Source organism: Phaenicophaeus curvirostris, chromosome 20 (genome assembly GCF_032191515.1).
Source record: "Phaenicophaeus curvirostris isolate KB17595 chromosome 20, BPBGC_Pcur_1.0, whole genome shotgun sequence".
Classification (NCBI taxonomy): domain Eukaryota; kingdom Metazoa; phylum Chordata; class Aves; order Cuculiformes; family Cuculidae; genus Phaenicophaeus; species Phaenicophaeus curvirostris.
In genome coordinates this window covers 12,294,110-12,308,832 of record NC_091411.1, presented here as the reverse complement: position 1 = coordinate 12,308,832, position 14,723 = coordinate 12,294,110, and the positions used below count along the sequence as shown (strand labels likewise).

Sequence of the window (14,723 nt, the reverse complement as noted above, 5' to 3'; positions counted from 1 at the left end):
TGCTCTCGGCAGCGGGGCTGGGCTCCCGGCTGCTGCTCAGGCTGCAGCTCAGACCTGGCAGCACCAGCCCCCCTTTTCCCGCTGTGCTGTGCAGCCTGACTGCAGCAGTGTCAGCGTGACGGGGGCTGCAGCCCCAGGAGGTGTGGGGCTGCGGGTTTGGGGGGTGCCGGGTGCCCTCCTTGGTCTCCACATGGGGAGCAGCTGCTACGCGAGGCGGGCGTGCGGGGACCAGCAGCCCCTGGGCGCGCCTGGTGTGGCACGGGGGGCGACCTGGGACCCACTGCGGGAGAAATGACAGCGCACGCGGCCTGTTTTCACAGCTGTTATTTTTTTAATACTGTTCACGTCTAAAATGATCAACCCAAGCCAAGCGCTCCCAGCCCCTCACCCTGCCTGGGGCAGCGAGCAGGAGGGCCGCGGGCTCCCCGGCCGTGCGTGCCTCGTGCCAGGAGAGGGGAATCTGCACGGCTCTGCGTTTAAATAAAAAGCTAATGAGCGGCAAAAGCAAAGGCATCTTAATCACATCTCCTAAAATAGCGGCCGGCAGCTGCTGCTCCTGCCCCGGCAGCGAGGGGTCCCTGCCCGCCCGCGGGGGCAAGCGAGGGCACGGCCGCCGGGACCCGGCTGCGAAGGTAACGGGGCGCAGGGCTGGGTGCTCGGTGCGGTGGCGCGGGGCTGCGGCTCGGGGCTCGGTGCGGGCGCTGCGGGCAGCACAGCCCTGGCTGCCCCAGGTGCTGCAGGGATGCAGGGCTGGGCTCCTCTCCCACATCCCCATGAAGGTGTCGCTGGCCGAGCTGCCGAAGGCCACGTTGTCGAGGGGGTGTGTGCCCTGCCAGGCAGCGGGTGCGCTGTGGGGGTCTGGGGGTGGGAGCCGGGTTCTCCCCGCAGCCCTGGCCCAGCTCGGGTGCCAGGACAGGCTGCGACGGGGCATCCCGGCCGGGCACGGCGGAGGGTGGGTGCTCAGACCACGAAGCGGAGCCCGTACGTCATCTGGTGGCCGTTGTCCCAGGCGTACAGCACCTTCTCCTTGGGGTTGTAGTCGACCTGCGTGGTGAAGGCGTACTGGTTGAGGAAGGGCAGCCGGAGCTCTGCCTCCGTGTCCGTGTGCGTGTCGAAGGCGTAGGAGATCTGCCCTTCCTTCTGGCTGTAGGCGTCCACAGCATAGAGGATGCCACAGATGATGAAGCAGTTCCCATAGGCGTTGCGCTTCAGCCCTGTCTTCCAGGTGGTCTCCTTGCGCACCGAGAGGTCCCCGGGGTCAAGGCGGCTCAGGACGATCACCTCCTGCTGGGAGTAGTCGTAGTCCACAGAAGGGTAGATGACCCAGAGCCCACTCTCATCCACAGCGAAGTCGATGTCCGAGTGGCCCCTCCACTTCCAGGGCGTCGTGTCCTCGTACACCACGTCGTGGAGCAGCGCCCAGGCCGCCACGTACCGCTCCTTCAGGTCGTACTTGATGATGTTCTTGGTGAAGGCTCGGTTGTAATAAAAGGCGCCGCGGTACACCACGTGCCCGGTGCCGATCCAGTTGTAGGGCAGCTTGTAGAGGTTGCTCCAGCGACCTGTGAGCAGGCGAGAGTGGCATCGGGACCCCTTGCAGCACCAGGGCCCCGTGCATGACTTGTGATCCCCCTGCTGCCCCGTGGCTGCTCCCCAGTGCGGGTCCCCGGCTGCTCCCCACCACCCTAGACCCGGCACAGCTGGTGTTGCGCGGCACTGGGCACCCCCAGGAGGAGCCGGGGCCCCCGTGCCCGCTTGGCCACCAGCCCTCACCTTGCTTGAAGTTGTCGAGGTTCCGGAACTCCACGAGGCTGTTGCCGTAGTAGTAGTTGGTGACGTAGATGCGGTCATCCTTGGCCGCCGGGTCCTTCATCCAGGCTCCCTCGTTGCGCCCGTAGCTGTGATGCTCCATGGGCTGCTCCACCGACTCGATGGTGCCTTCGCACTCCACCTCCTTCACTGGGTACCGAGGAGGAGGAGGAGGAGGAAGGTTACCCCTGCGGGCAGCCTCCCTCTGCCAGGGAAGCCCTTCCCAGTGGCAGAGCCACTGCAGGCCCAGCCCAGCCACGGGGACAGGACCTGGGGTGCCTCCTCCCAGACCTCCACTCACCCACCTCTGTTTGGTGTTTCGGGGCCCCCGGTGCCGTCAGACCCTTGTGTGAGGATGGTGGCCGGGGGGCTGCGGGCGGTGCTGCGGGGGGCCAGGGTGGTGCTGGGCGCAGCCGTCGTTCTGGGCACTGTGGTCTCTGCCCGTGCGAGGGCTTGGGCCGGGGTCCCCTCGGCGGGGGGAGGCCGGGGACCCCTCTCCTCCTGCCGCTCCGGTGCAGCCGCCCCCCTGGCCGAGCTCTCTGCATGGGGATGAGCCGGGGGTCAGTGCGTTTGTGGGGCAGCCCCTGCCCTCCGCCTTGGCAGGAGGTGCCCCCAGCCCCCTGCCCCATCCCGGGGACTCACCACGGCTGCCGGCCGGCTCCGCTGCCCCCGCCTGCCCCACCTTGTAGTAGGTGATGCCCCGGACCACGGTTTGCTGGTGCGCCGGTGGCTTGGGCTTGGGCGTAGGCTGGGACCCCCCCTTGGCCTTCATGTTATCCTTTTTGGGCTTCTCAGGCTTCAACTGCTTCTCCTTGGGTGCTCGGGGCGCTGCCCTGTCCCCCAGCGCCTTGCGGGTGTTGGGGTATCGTCCTGCCTCCTTCTCTCGGCCGCCGGCCGTGTCCTGGGGGCACAGAGCGGTCAGACCCCGAGAGCTCGGCTCTGCCCAGCGGCGAGGGGCTGGGGTCCCGGGGTACCTGCGCTTTGCTCTCGGGTGCAGCGGCAGCGTCCTTCTGCAGCAGCTGGTAGCCCAGGTTGGAGATCTCCTTCTTGATGCTGATCATGATGTCAGAGTAGTTCTCGTAGCGTTTCATCTGGTCGGAGAGGTGCAGGACGCTCTCCTTCATGAAGTCGTTCTCCCTGCTCAGGTTGGTCTTGATGGTCTGGGGGAGAGAAGAGGTTGGAGCCCGGATCAGGGAGTCCTGAGCTTCCAGGCAGGGCAAGCTGCAGGGACGGTGGCTGCTGGACCTCCCTCACCTCCTCCAGGGTGTTCATCTGGGCCACCACCTTGTTGATGTAGGAGTGCACCTTCATCAGGTCCATGCTGTAGAGCGTTCCCTCCAGCAGGTCCACCATGGACTGCAGCTACAGGGGGAGAGCAGGGCTGGGGCACGGGATATGGCTGCAGATGCCTCCACATGTTCCCGTCCCCTCTCACGGCCAGAACGCAGGAACCACACTGCTCCATCTCCCAGGCAGGGATGGGGAGTGTGAGCTCCTGCACGTGGGGAGGGGTCTCCAGCCCCCAGCCCGTGGTCCCACCGTGCCTGCAGGTACCTTGAAGAGCTCCGGCGCCTGCTTCTTCAGCTTCTCCATCTTCCACTCGTTCTCACAGGGGTTGAGCGAGGAGGGGGGAGCGGTGCAGGAGCACTTGCAGTCGGCCCCCGAGCTCACCGTCTCCACGGTGTAGAAGTCCTCCACCCGCGCGCTGCCATTCCTGACGCGGCTGCAGGCGTCCTTGCTGAGCGGCCGCAGGATGCACTTGCAGCGGCAGTCGGAGCCCTCCGAGGTCATCCGGACCTGGTCCGCCTCGCCCAGCGCCTGCGGGGACACGAGGCGGTGAGGCATCCGCCAAGCCTGGCATCCCAGAGCCCGGCCGACCCCTGCGAGCCATCGCGGCCAGCTCCCTCTCCACTGCACGCCCAGAGGTCTCCAACCACCCCTGGGAATCCTGGACAAGCCCCGAAGAGCATGGAGCATCGTCCAGCACAGAGCACCGTGTCCCACCACGCTGCGCCTGGGGGACGGCGATGAGACCTGCAGCCACCAGAGCGTTTGGCATCCCAGGTACTTTGGTGCCGCGTCGAAGGCTCTTTCCCAGCCTCCAACAAGACCCGGCAAGAATGAGCAGGGAAGGCAGTGAGAAGAGCCAGACGTGCTTCTGTTCCCCCGAGCCCACACAGGATCCCTTGTTCATGGTGACATGCGGCCACCTCGGGGTGAGCTTGGCCCCTCCAGGCTCCCGCAAGGGCCCGAGGCGCACACTCAAGGACTCCCTTGTTTCCGCAGATGGCCCTGACACGCTACGCAGCCCAGCCTGCCTCTCGGCTGGTTTCTGCAGATTAGGAGCTGGTGTCCCACCGCCACCCCCAGCCCTGGGCTCGGGAACAAGGCTGCGGAGCCGCCTGCACGACGTGCGGGGAGCTGGGCACCCACGGGGACATCTGGGTTGGTGGGGAGCACAGCAGGGAGCTGGCACAGAGCGCAGCGAGGCTGCACCGCGCACCCCGCGTGCACGAACGCGCCTGCTCCAAGCCCCTGACGTGGTGGGAAAAGGCGAGAGGGGTGACCCATCGGGATTGGGGACACTGACTCAGCCCTGGGAAAGGGAGTGGTGGCAGAGCTGGGAAGCGAGCTGAGCTCTGGCTCTCCCCTTGTCCCAGAGCGCTGTGTGGCGTGGGAAAGGGCAGAAGCGCAGGGGGCCGGTGTCCAGCCTGCGGGCAGCACCCAACGCTGCGTGGCTGCCGTCCTGCTCCGTGCCCAGCGGGGCTGACGCACTGGTGGCACCCGCGCAGCGGCTCCCCGGGCACTGCCCTCCCGCACCGACCCCCAGCACCCACACCGGGGGTCCCCTTCCCCTTCTGCAGCAAAACCTCAGGCATTTTACATTTCAAAAAAACCCTCTCCCTTTCAAAGGGAAACGAAGATGCCCTGGTGGGGTGGAAAACACCAGGGGGCTGTAAATGGAACAGGATCTAATCAAGCTCTCGGCAGGGAGCAGAACCCCCTCCCCAAACACCACCTCGCACCTCCCTGGGGCCCCTGACCTCCCCACGGCAAAGCTGGCGTTTGTGCAAACAGGAGGGACGATTCGCAGCCCTGCGACGAGCCGCTGGCCCCTCCACGCACACCTGCGCAGCTCCTCGGCCCCCGCGCTGCGCTGCTGTCCTCACACGAGCTGTCCCTCCATGTGCACCGTGCTGCTTGAGGTCCTGGTGTGCACACGCGTCCCTGTGGGAGCGCGGCACAAGGTCCTGGTGTGCACACACAGCCCTGTGGGAGCCCGGCACGAGCTCCTGGTGTGCACACAGAAGTCTCACTGGAGTTCTCAGCTGGGCACAGGGTGCAGCGTCGCGGGCAGCCAGGGACCCACGGGCCTGGCACCCACATTTTATCTCCCTCAGGCAAATCCTCTCCCCTGGAGCCGAGGTGTGCGTGGGCGCCGGGGTGTCCGGCTGCCTCTCCGCGGAGCTGCGAGCCGCTGTGCAACAGCCGCACGCCTTCTCGCAGGGTAGTAACATTAAACCTCGTTCTGCCTCTTAAACGGCTTCCTTCAACAGGAACCGTATGTTCTATTTATACAGAAAAGGCTATAAACAAGGAAGTCTTAAAAAAAATCCAAAGGCCCTTGCACAGTGGGTCCTGTGAGGGTCACCCCGCCTGGGCACAGGGTGACACCCGCCTGCTGCCCTCGCCCGCACGTGGGACGGGACGCGGGGGCACGCGGCTGCTCGGGGATGGAACCTAAGAGCCCTCCAAGAAACCTCGCGGGTGGCCGCAGCCCCTTGGGGGCTCTGGGGGTTCACAGCTCGCGTGGGCGAGCGTCCCTGCCCTGCGCCGAGGGTTTCCTCACTCCCAGTTTTGTGCGTGGGGGAATTTTCCCAGCACTGGGACCCCTCGCCAGGGCGTCCGCGTGAGCACGGAGTTTGTGCCCTCGCTGGGGGAAGCGGGACCTTCGAGGATGAACCCTGGCCAGCTTTCCGCTCCCCTTGGCCGCTGCCAGAGGGCTTGTCCCGGAGGAAAACACGCTGTGTTGATAAGCACGCCGCGGCTGCGCCTCTCGCTCTGCAGATGGAAGGCACGTCCCGTCACAGGAGGGAAACCGTGCCACCCTCCTCTTCCTCCTCGTCCTCCCCCTGCCCTGGCACAGGCTCGGGGAGCAGCGGGGCCCGCAGAGCCGAGGGAGGCCAAGCCTTGGCCACGGGCTCCGCGCAGGCATCCCGCGTCCGTCCCGGGGACGCGACCGTGCGTGTGCGCAGCAGGAATGCCCAGTGAGGGGCCTGCTCCGAACGGCGAGGGCTGAAATAACACCCCGTGGGCAGCACCGCGGGGAGGGAGGGCGGCAGGGGCAGCGGGTCCCAGCATCGCCCCTGCAGCGAACCCCGGCGAGGGCTCTGCCGGACACCCCTCCCAGGCCAACAGCTGCCAACACCAGCCGTGTTTTCATCTTGTTCCACCAAACGGCTTGGAAAATCTTGGCTTGTTGACGCGTTGGTGATCCTGGCACCAACACCCACCCGGGGGCTGCTCCCACCGCCCTCCCTCCAGCCTGGTCCCGCTGTCCCGGCTGCGACACCGACCCCACGGGGCAGGACTGGGCCCGGGGACTCTGGATCCATGGAAGAGGCTGGTTCCCACGCGCTGCCCTGTCCTGCTCCCGCGTCCTCCCGTCTCCGTGGGGCAAGGTTTGTCCAGCTGCTCCGTCTGGCACCGAAACGCTGGACGCAGCGCCCGGCACCGCGCTCCGGGCTCCTGCCAACCCAGTTGGCGCCCCAAAACGTTCCCCGTGACGAAACCCGCAGCGACAGGAGCCCTGGCATCCGAACCACCCGGGACCTGAACCACCCCGGCACCTGAACCACCCCAAACCCAAATCACACTAGAGCTCAAGCCGCACCGGGACCCCAAAAGCCCCAAATCCAAAGTGCCCCGAGTCCAAACTGCACCGGGACACGAGCCGCACCGGGACCGGAGCCGCATCGGTGCCCAAACCGCCCCAAACCCAAACTCCGCTGGGACTCAGCCTGCACCGGGACCCCAAAAGCCCCAGATCCGAAGCTCCCCGGACCCCAACCGCCCCGTCCCGTCCGTGGGCGCGTCCCCCTCTCCGGCTCCGCGAGTCGTTGCCGGGGCGGGTTCCGGGGGTCCCGGCGGGGCCGGTTCTTACCGCGGCGGCGCTGGGCGGGGGCAGCAGCGCCGGGAGCAGCAGCGCCGGGAGCAGCAGCGCCCGCATGGCGAGAGCGGCACCGAGCGCCCGGCGGGGCCGAGCGGGAGGAGGAGCCCCCGGCACCGGCGGCGGGGGCGGCGCGGTGCCCCCGGGCGGGGCCGGTCCTGCTCGCCGCCTCCCCGCTCCGTCCCGTGCCCCGCGCGTCCCGGGCGGGTCTGCCCGGTGCCCCCCCACCTCCCCGTCCCGCCCGGTGCGGCGGGCAGCGCTCCGCTCCCGGCCGGCGGCCGCCCCCTAGCGCCCCATCGCTCCCGGTGCGCCGGCCCGGGGGGAGCCGGGGGGAGCCGGGGGGAGCCGAGGCGGCCCCCGCTCGTGGGGCGGAGCCGGAGGGGCGCGGGGCCCGGTCCGGCCCGGCCGGCACCCACCGGGGGCGGGGCCCGAGAGGGGCGGGGCCAGAGCGAAGGGGGCGGGGCCAAGGCGTTAAGGCGTTACGAGAGTGGGGGCGTGGTCTGTGAGAAAGGGGCGTGGCCTGTGGGGAAGGGCCACGGCGATTGGTTGTTGCTACGGGGGGCGTGGCCATCGTAGAAGGGGCGTGGCCACTGAGAGCAAGCGTCGCAGCGTGTGGGCGTGGCCTGTGTGGAAGGGGCGTGGTCTCGCGGCTGCGGCCGCGGCGATTGGGTGTCGCCGCGCAGGGGCGTGGTCACGATTGCGCAATGTTGGGGTGGGGGCGTGGCCTGTGCGGAGGGGGCGTGGCCTTCCAGGACACGCCCGCGGCGATTGGCTGTCGCCGCTTGAGGGGGCGTGGCCTGCGTGGGCGGCGCGCGCGAACTACGTGTCCCGGCGTGCCTCGCGGGGGGCGGGGCGCCCGGCGCGATCGCGGCGCCCGCGGCGGCGGCTCCGGCTGTCAGCAGCGCCCGAGCGGCCATGGGGCAGCGCGGCCGCCGGGGCCGCTGAGTCCCGGCGCCGCCGCCATGGAGCTGGAGCCGCCCGCCGAGCTCCCGGAGCCCCGCGCTACCGCCAAGGGGCCGCCCCGCAACGGTGAGTGCAGCGCGGGGGGACTTGAGCGCCGTCGCTCCGCCGGGCGTGGCGGGGCCGGGGCGCCGCCGGCGGCCGCGACTTTCCGAGGGGCACAACAAAGGGCCGCCCGGTGCGGTCCCCGCCGCCCGGTGCCGCCGGGCCGCGGCGCTGAGCCCCGGGGAGCCGCGGGGTCCCGTAGCGGCGCCCTTCGGGGTGGGCGGGGGGGCGCTTCCTGCCACTTTCCCCCCGAAACCCGTGATGTTTTCCATCTTAGTCGCCGGTATCGTGACTGAAAGCCTGCACGGGCGCGGCGCCGCCGCCGTTCCACCCGGTTCGCTATGTTTCCTTGCCCGGTAGCGTGCCCGGTACCTCCCTGGACCCCCCACCCGGTGCCCAGTGCCCTGTTGGCGTCTCTTCCCCTCTGCTCCCCCCCCTTCCCGGTACCCCCATCCCCGGTACTCCCACCGTACCCCCTCCCCGGTGCCCGGTTCCCCCTCAGCATCCTCTCCCCAGTGCCGCCCCTCCCCCCCTCTCCCCGGTCTCCCCTTTCCTTCCCCGGTCCCCCAGCTCCCCGGTCCCCCCCTTCCTTTCCCGGTCCGCCCCCCTCCAGTCCCCCCTCTCCCCTCTTCCCTCCCTCTCCGGTTCCCCCTCCGGTCGCCCCCTTTCCTTTCCCCGGTCCCCCCTCTCCTCGGTCCCCCCCCCGCTCCAGTCCCCCCTCTCCCCTCTTCCCTTCCTCTCCGGTTCCCTCCTCTCCCCGGTTCCCTCCTCTCCCCGGTTCCCTCCTCTCCCCGGTTCCACCCCCCCACTCCCCCCGGTGCCCCCCTTGCTCCCGGCCGGGCTGCGGGGTGTCCGGGGCCCGTTCGGACCCTTTTACTCGTATGCAGATTCCGCATCTGCACTTGAATGTCGCTGCCGGGGTTGATGGGGACAATCGCCGGTCTCGGGGGGCTCTTCCCCACAAAGGGTCCCGGACAAAGCAGCTCCGAGCGAGCGGCCCGGGCACCGCTGGGCACCGCAGACGGGCTCCTCTGGAGTTACCCTGGGCCTTGTTCTGAATTGTTGTGTCCCTTTGAGCTGCTAGAAACGTTTTATTCCCCTCTTAATTAGGTAATTCTCTTCATCCTTAATACTTTTTGAACTTTCTGACTCAGCTGGGGAAGTCTCCATTCCTTTGGTTCCCTTAATAATCAACGTTTTAACCTCTTTGTCCGCGTGAGCCGTTTTTCCCACAGAAATGTGGCATTTTGGGCGAATCTCTTGATCAATCAGGTTAGTTGTAGAGATCGGGTGTGTGTCTGGCACAGCCGTTTCGCGCGATAGACGTTGTACCCGTGGCTGCGATCAGCCTTCTGAATGGGTGAGGTAACAACTTTTTACTACTTTGCCTCACAAAAATGTGAAATAGTGGCCCGGTGTTGAGCCACTGCGTGACCTTCAGTCTCTCCAAATCCTCCAGCGGCCGGGGAGGAGCGGGGAAGCTCGATTTGTTACTTGGCTGGTTGGAAAAACGGGGAAAAATGGAAAACGCCGGGTCTCTCGCTTTTCCTCTTTTTAAGGCATATTCACAGCGTTTTGAAGCGCAGCATCTTCGCTCTTGCGGGAGCGGTTCAAGCCGTCCGACACGCGGGAGGCGTGTGGGGAGCAGCAGGGCTGTGTTCTCGGTGTTAGAATGAACCGCAGCTCTGCACGTGACTCCGGTGTTCACCCCCAGCCAACTGCTGCAAGTTTATTGGCGGCTCCAGTGAAAGAAGCCTCAGAATAACTTTGAAATGCAGCGCTGCGATTCCATCCCAGCAGTCAGGGTGAATTACAGCCTCCTTGTTTGAGGGGCGGTTGACGTTCTAGCAATATAAGATGATGTCTTCCCTTACTAGTTTAAGCGCATCCCCTTCCACGTAAGAGAAATTTTCTCATTGAGCAAATTGGTGGCAATGAGGAAAATGAATTCTTAAAAGTAATTTCATTAGGGTGTTCACCTTCCCTGCACTGCAAACAATTTCTCAACAGGGTCCCATTTCAGAGCAGTTTCCCAGGTATTAAGGTAGCTTGGGGCACTTTTTGTCGTGTGGTCTGGGAAAACAGATTCAAGTACAAGGAAACCACTTGAATTTTGTGTTCCCCTAAAATTAACAGCGTTTCAGCGGGGTGGGTTACTCGTCTGAATGAACTTTGTCCCAGGGAGAAGCAGGAAGCTGTAAGAGCCCAGAGACTGTAAGGTTTTCAAAGCACAATCCCACCCCTCGCATCCCTTCCCTTTGGGCTCTCAAACTTCAACAGCGCACGCTGACATTTTTAGTGGTTCTTTATGCTTGGGTGCTTTGCATCTGATGAGATAAGCCTTTGCCTAACAAAGACCGCTTCATTGATACAGTTAGGCCTTGGTTTACTCGCTATAAACATTTCTTTGAAGATTTGGGAAGAAAAACAAATGGAGTTGTGGAATGGCAATGCTGCTCAAGTCAAATGTCTGAATAAACAAGGAGCTGCAGCGTTCTCCTGGCTGGGTGTTGGCGTGTGAATGTGTGGCTCTGCTTTGTAAATAACAATAGGCGACAATAAATAGTGGAGTTCTGAGCCTGGGTCTGCGATGGAAAAATAAGGTTCGTGATTTAGGAAGAACTTAATTTCTTTGATGGTAAGATGGAAAAATACCTCTCGGTGTAAAGCTGGAATTCGGTATTGATGGCTTCTGTAGATCATTAATCGGGAGGATGGGTTTTGCCTGCCTTGCTGTACCGAGCCCAGGCTAGCGGCACGGGTGTGAGGTGACACTGCGGGGTTTTCTCCTTGCTTTGCTCTAAACCAGTATGGAGATGCTGTAATGTAGAAAATGAGGAAAATTCTCCACCTAGGAGACTGTTTCTGGGTGGTTGGGATCAGTGGTCATCTGGCAAGTCGCTAGCGATCTCTCTTTTTGTGCTGGGGGGTGTGTAGGCGGTTTATTAAATCAGTGCTCGGTGGTAGCTTCTAACAAACACATTTACCCTGGCTTTTGCTGAGCAGGAGAGCAGAGTTTACCCTGTTGATAAACTGCCTGTTTAAATAAAGCCTTCAGCAGTGTAATCTGGTAATTCTAATTAAGGCATTTGCATAAAGAATTGGCCCAGGGTTTCATCAGAGGGCTGCTGGTGAGCTGAGATGCATTCCTCCCCTCCAGCTGTATTAAACTGGCCTTTTGATCCTTCCCTTCTTCAGCCTTTAAGCCACAGTGGTTATCACTCTGCGGAGTTAATTGAGAAAGAGGAGCTGGGGGACAAGAGGGCCCTTCCAGGTCTGGCTTTAGTCTCAATTATTATGGTTCTAATTACCTAATTAGAAGACTTCCAGATTTTATCAGTTGATAAAAATGGTTCCATACAGGTTTTGCTAGAAAGAGAAAACGCAGCACCCGTGGGTGTGCAGCAGCGGGGTTCTCGATGGGTAAATGATTGCCAGCAGCTTATCTCGGAGGCTGTCGGGGTCTGGAGGATCTGGATTCTGCTCCAGCTCTTCAATAAGGGGGGTCATTTGCCAAGGGTGGACCCCACGTCCTTCAAAGCATGAGTTACCCGTCTGCCTTGTGTTGCCTCATCACCCCAGCTCGGCTTGAATAGGTGTGGGAATTCAGACTTGGGGGAACATCTGGTCTGGGTGAAGGATTAATGGTTTTAAGCCCTTTTTCCCTTTGTGGATGCATCGGAGAAACACTTGGTAAAAACTTGCCAAGACTCTAAAGCCGGGCTGACCACAACCTGCTGCGATTCCTTGTCTGGAAGCGTCTCTCAGCTGAAACCGGTCTTACCCATGGCAGGAGGGTGGATGCTCCTGGAGCTCCCTTCAACCCAAACCATTCCGTGAAACCTGAGGGAAATCTTGAGTATTTTTCATGGAGCTGTAATCTGGAATTGTGAAGCCCTTGGGACTAAATCTCGTTTCTCTTGTCATGTAAACCCACACCGGCTGTTCCAGCAGCAGTGAGATGTGTTTCTGATGGTGTTCCTTGTGCTCAGGGTTGTGCTGTGGGCTCTCTGTGCCATCAACCAACCTGAAACTGGAGATGAGCGCAGTAAACGGGAGGGTTATTCCCTCGATGCTGACTCTAGTGATATCGAGAAGGGCAGGGTTTGAAAAGAACGTGTGGTCTCTGGAAGTTCTGCCAACCACCAGCTCCTCCTCCAAAGTCTCTTCGTTCAGTCTCACAGCTGTAACTTGATTTTTCATATTATTTGGCAGTACTTAGGAAGAATTATTGCTCAGTATGTTGTTACTGTGGATGCTTTTGCCAAGAAACTGTCTCCTGTGCCCACCTGCTCTGGCAACAGCTCTGGAGGGAAGCCCGGGCTGTGGATCACCAGCAGGGATTATCCTTACCTGCAAATAATGCAATGTGGAATTTGCAATTACTGGGGCTTCAGGTCTGGCTGGGCAGCAGTCTGGCTGAGGTCTTGGCTTGTTTTTCAGTAGAATTTAAGCCTGGGGCTGGGTTTGTAAGGCCAGCTTCTTCCAGAGCTGGGGCTGGGGTTGCTTTGCTAGGCTCTGCGTCCTACAAGAAGCTGGTTTTGATCTCTGCACGACCATCCCTTACTTGTGGGATTTGAGATGATTTCTGTGTTTATATAGACAAAAGGTATAATTTGGGGGTACGTTAATTCTGAGCACGCACACAGAGAAGCCTCCAGCCCTTTCCTAGCGGGGTCTGCCGAGGCGATGCTCCCGCTGGGGAAGGTGCTGTCTCCCTGTGCTGAGCTGCACGCTGCCGCTGCAGTTCCATACGGCTTGTCAGCACACGGCACGTCTGTTTAAAGCACCTCTAGAATGGTTGTGGAGGCTTGAGCCCCTCCTGCACAGCAGCAGAGCTGGAACTGGCAGCAGGAAGAGTTTTTCCTGGCCGTGTTGTATGAACCATTGGAATTGTGGCTGTCGGGGCAGAGTTCTGGTTTTGGGACGCTCTCCTTGTGATCAAACACTGACCGGGGTAACTTTGTGGTGTCGGATTAGTGAGCTTGAACACCCATAAAAACTAACTGGGCTTTTATTAATAGTCTAATTTTAAATGAAAAAGGTCTGCGCTAACTGCAAGGTGCTTGGAGGTGTGAAGGTTCATCAGACCCTGCGCTGGGTTTGGGTTGATGACGCTGACCCCGTGTACAAGGTGGGAGTCCAGGGCTCAGCCCATCATTGCCCCATCAGAAATACCTACCTGCTGCTCGTTACCCTCAGAGCGCTTTGGGGCTGTAAGGTTTGCTTTTTCTTGCAGGTGTGTGTGTGTATGTATCTAAAAAGGGATGAAACCCAAGCTCCCACCAGGATGGGTCTGCTGTTGGGCGCTGGTGCAGCGAGCGGTTGGCAGCAGCGAGCTCAGGGTGGTTCTTGGAGCCTCCTGCTTTGCCTGCTGGCTCCGTGCAGCTTTTCTTTGCCGTCTCCTCTTTCCCTGCGTACCTGACGGGTGCTGGATGGCTCTGTCACCTTAACACTCGATCTGACCTTTAGTGCTTCGCTTTGATTCCCGCAGGGCCCCTGCCCGTCGAGCTGTCCCCAGCACAGGGCGATATCCATAAAAATGACACTTCCTAGTCCTGAAAAAATCCCCAGCCCCATTGGAGCCATGTGAAAAGGACACCCAGCAGGAAGGGAGGCCCCGGCCGTGGAATATTCATCCATCATTTTCCTGGCACCAGGAAACCAATCGACTCTTCTAAGGGGGAGAGCGTAATCAATCACGCAATGTGGGAAACGGGGATCGCTGCCCTCCCGAACATCTCCCTTGGTGTTGACAGAGGAGAAGCGGGGTGTGCGCTTATTCACCCCGGTGTAAAGGACTTTGTCTTTTGCAAAGGACGGTCTCTGAAGGAAACAGTTTAATGTTAACAGGACAGACAGCTTAAGCTCGACATGAAGGTTTTGTTTCCAGTGATGCTGAACTGTTTTGCTTCAAGGTTTTCCTTTACCTTTCGGCAGCTGATGGGTAAAGGGTTTCTCTCCTTCCCAACCTCCCGTGTTCTATAAGCAGCCCGTACAGCAGCACTGGGTCAGAACACGGACATCGTGCGCTTTCTTCATGAAACAAGTTTGAAATAGCTTGTGTTGTAAACTGAGACTGGGGAGCAAACACCTCTGGGTGCTCAGTGCTCATCCTCTTTTTCTGTCTTTGGCTTATAGCTGTATCTCTGTATTGTTTAATGGATGGGTTGCCCAGTAGTAAGTGGTTGTCAACACCTGTAGGATGTTTTATTGTAGCAAGTGGGGTGGGGGCTATTTGAATTCTTACTTTTTAGTAAGAAGTTATGAATTGGAACAAGAGCTGTGTTGAACTTTGTTCTTTCCGTGGGAACCTCTGCAACAGCTGTTACAGAAGAAATGCCATGATATTTATGGCAGAATAATTGGAAGTAGAGTGGTAGAATTCCTTTGCCAGGAAAACATCTTATGTTCCTGGTGGGAAATAAGGGGCTCTGAGCTGATGGCCCTGGCGTGGAGCTGTGCTGGAGACTGTTTTTAAGTTTGTCCAAGTGCTGTGTTTCATGTGCATGTGGAGTGGCCGGCTGGGGAGGTTTATCGGGCACAGCGAGTGTCGGAGCACAGGGATGCGGCTGGCAGGGGCGAGAGGGGAGGCTGCAGGCGCTGCCCCAGACCCCAGGAATGGTTTGTCAGCAGTGCCCACGTGTTAACGCTTCATCATGAACAACATTGCCAGCTGCTCTTAATGCTAAGGACAAAATCCCCAAATCCTGGTTGGTAATTAAAAGCTTTGAAATGA

General features: G+C 61.2%; 3 protein-coding genes across 5 annotated transcripts in view; 1 reads left to right on the top strand and 2 right to left on the bottom strand.

Annotated features, from left to right (window-relative positions):
- Positions 1-12,765, bottom strand: part of GOLGA1 (golgin A1) — an 80,322-nt gene extending 67,557 nt beyond the window's left edge. Inside the window, exon 1 of the mRNA XM_069873449.1 lies at positions 12,760-12,765. The gene's annotated coding sequence lies outside the window, so the exon portion shown is untranslated. The remainder of the gene's footprint in view (positions 1-12,759) is intronic.
- OLFML2A (olfactomedin like 2A) lies at positions 312-3,668 on the bottom strand. The gene is made up of 7 exons (XM_069873335.1): positions 3,364-3,668; positions 3,064-3,171; positions 2,784-2,969; positions 2,452-2,710; positions 2,115-2,348; positions 1,774-1,959; positions 312-1,562 (listed from the first exon to the last, which is right to left on the bottom strand). Exons 1-7 carry the CDS (start codon positions 3,652-3,654, stop codon positions 961-963), a joined length of 1,866 nt encoding a protein of 621 aa, XP_069729436.1. The 5' UTR covers positions 3,655-3,668; the 3' UTR covers positions 312-960.
- NR6A1 (nuclear receptor subfamily 6 group A member 1) overlaps positions 7,933-14,723 on the top strand; it is a 74,000-nt gene continuing 67,209 nt past the window's right edge. For all 3 annotated transcript variants that reach the window (XM_069873467.1, XM_069873466.1, XM_069873465.1), the window contains exon 1: positions 7,933-8,008. In XM_069873467.1, coding sequence (XP_069729568.1) covers positions 7,942-8,008 — 67 coding nt within the window. In that variant the 5' untranslated portion in view covers positions 7,933-7,941. The remainder of the gene's footprint in view (positions 8,009-14,723) is intronic.

Excerpts from the sequence above, each read along its gene's own strand:
- OLFML2A (XM_069873335.1), bottom strand. The coding sequence starts at position 3,654 with ATGCCTCACCGCCTCGTGTCCCCGCAGGCGCTGGGCGAGGCGGACCAG. Across the intron at positions 2,970-3,063 it reads AGATGAACACCCTGGAGGAG|ACCATCAAGACCAACCTGAG; the intron begins GTGAGGGAGGTC and ends TCTCTCCCCCAG. Across the intron at positions 2,349-2,451 it reads GGAGCCGGCCGGCAGCCGTG|AGAGCTCGGCCAGGGGGGCG; the intron begins GTGAGTCCCCGG and ends ATCCCCATGCAG.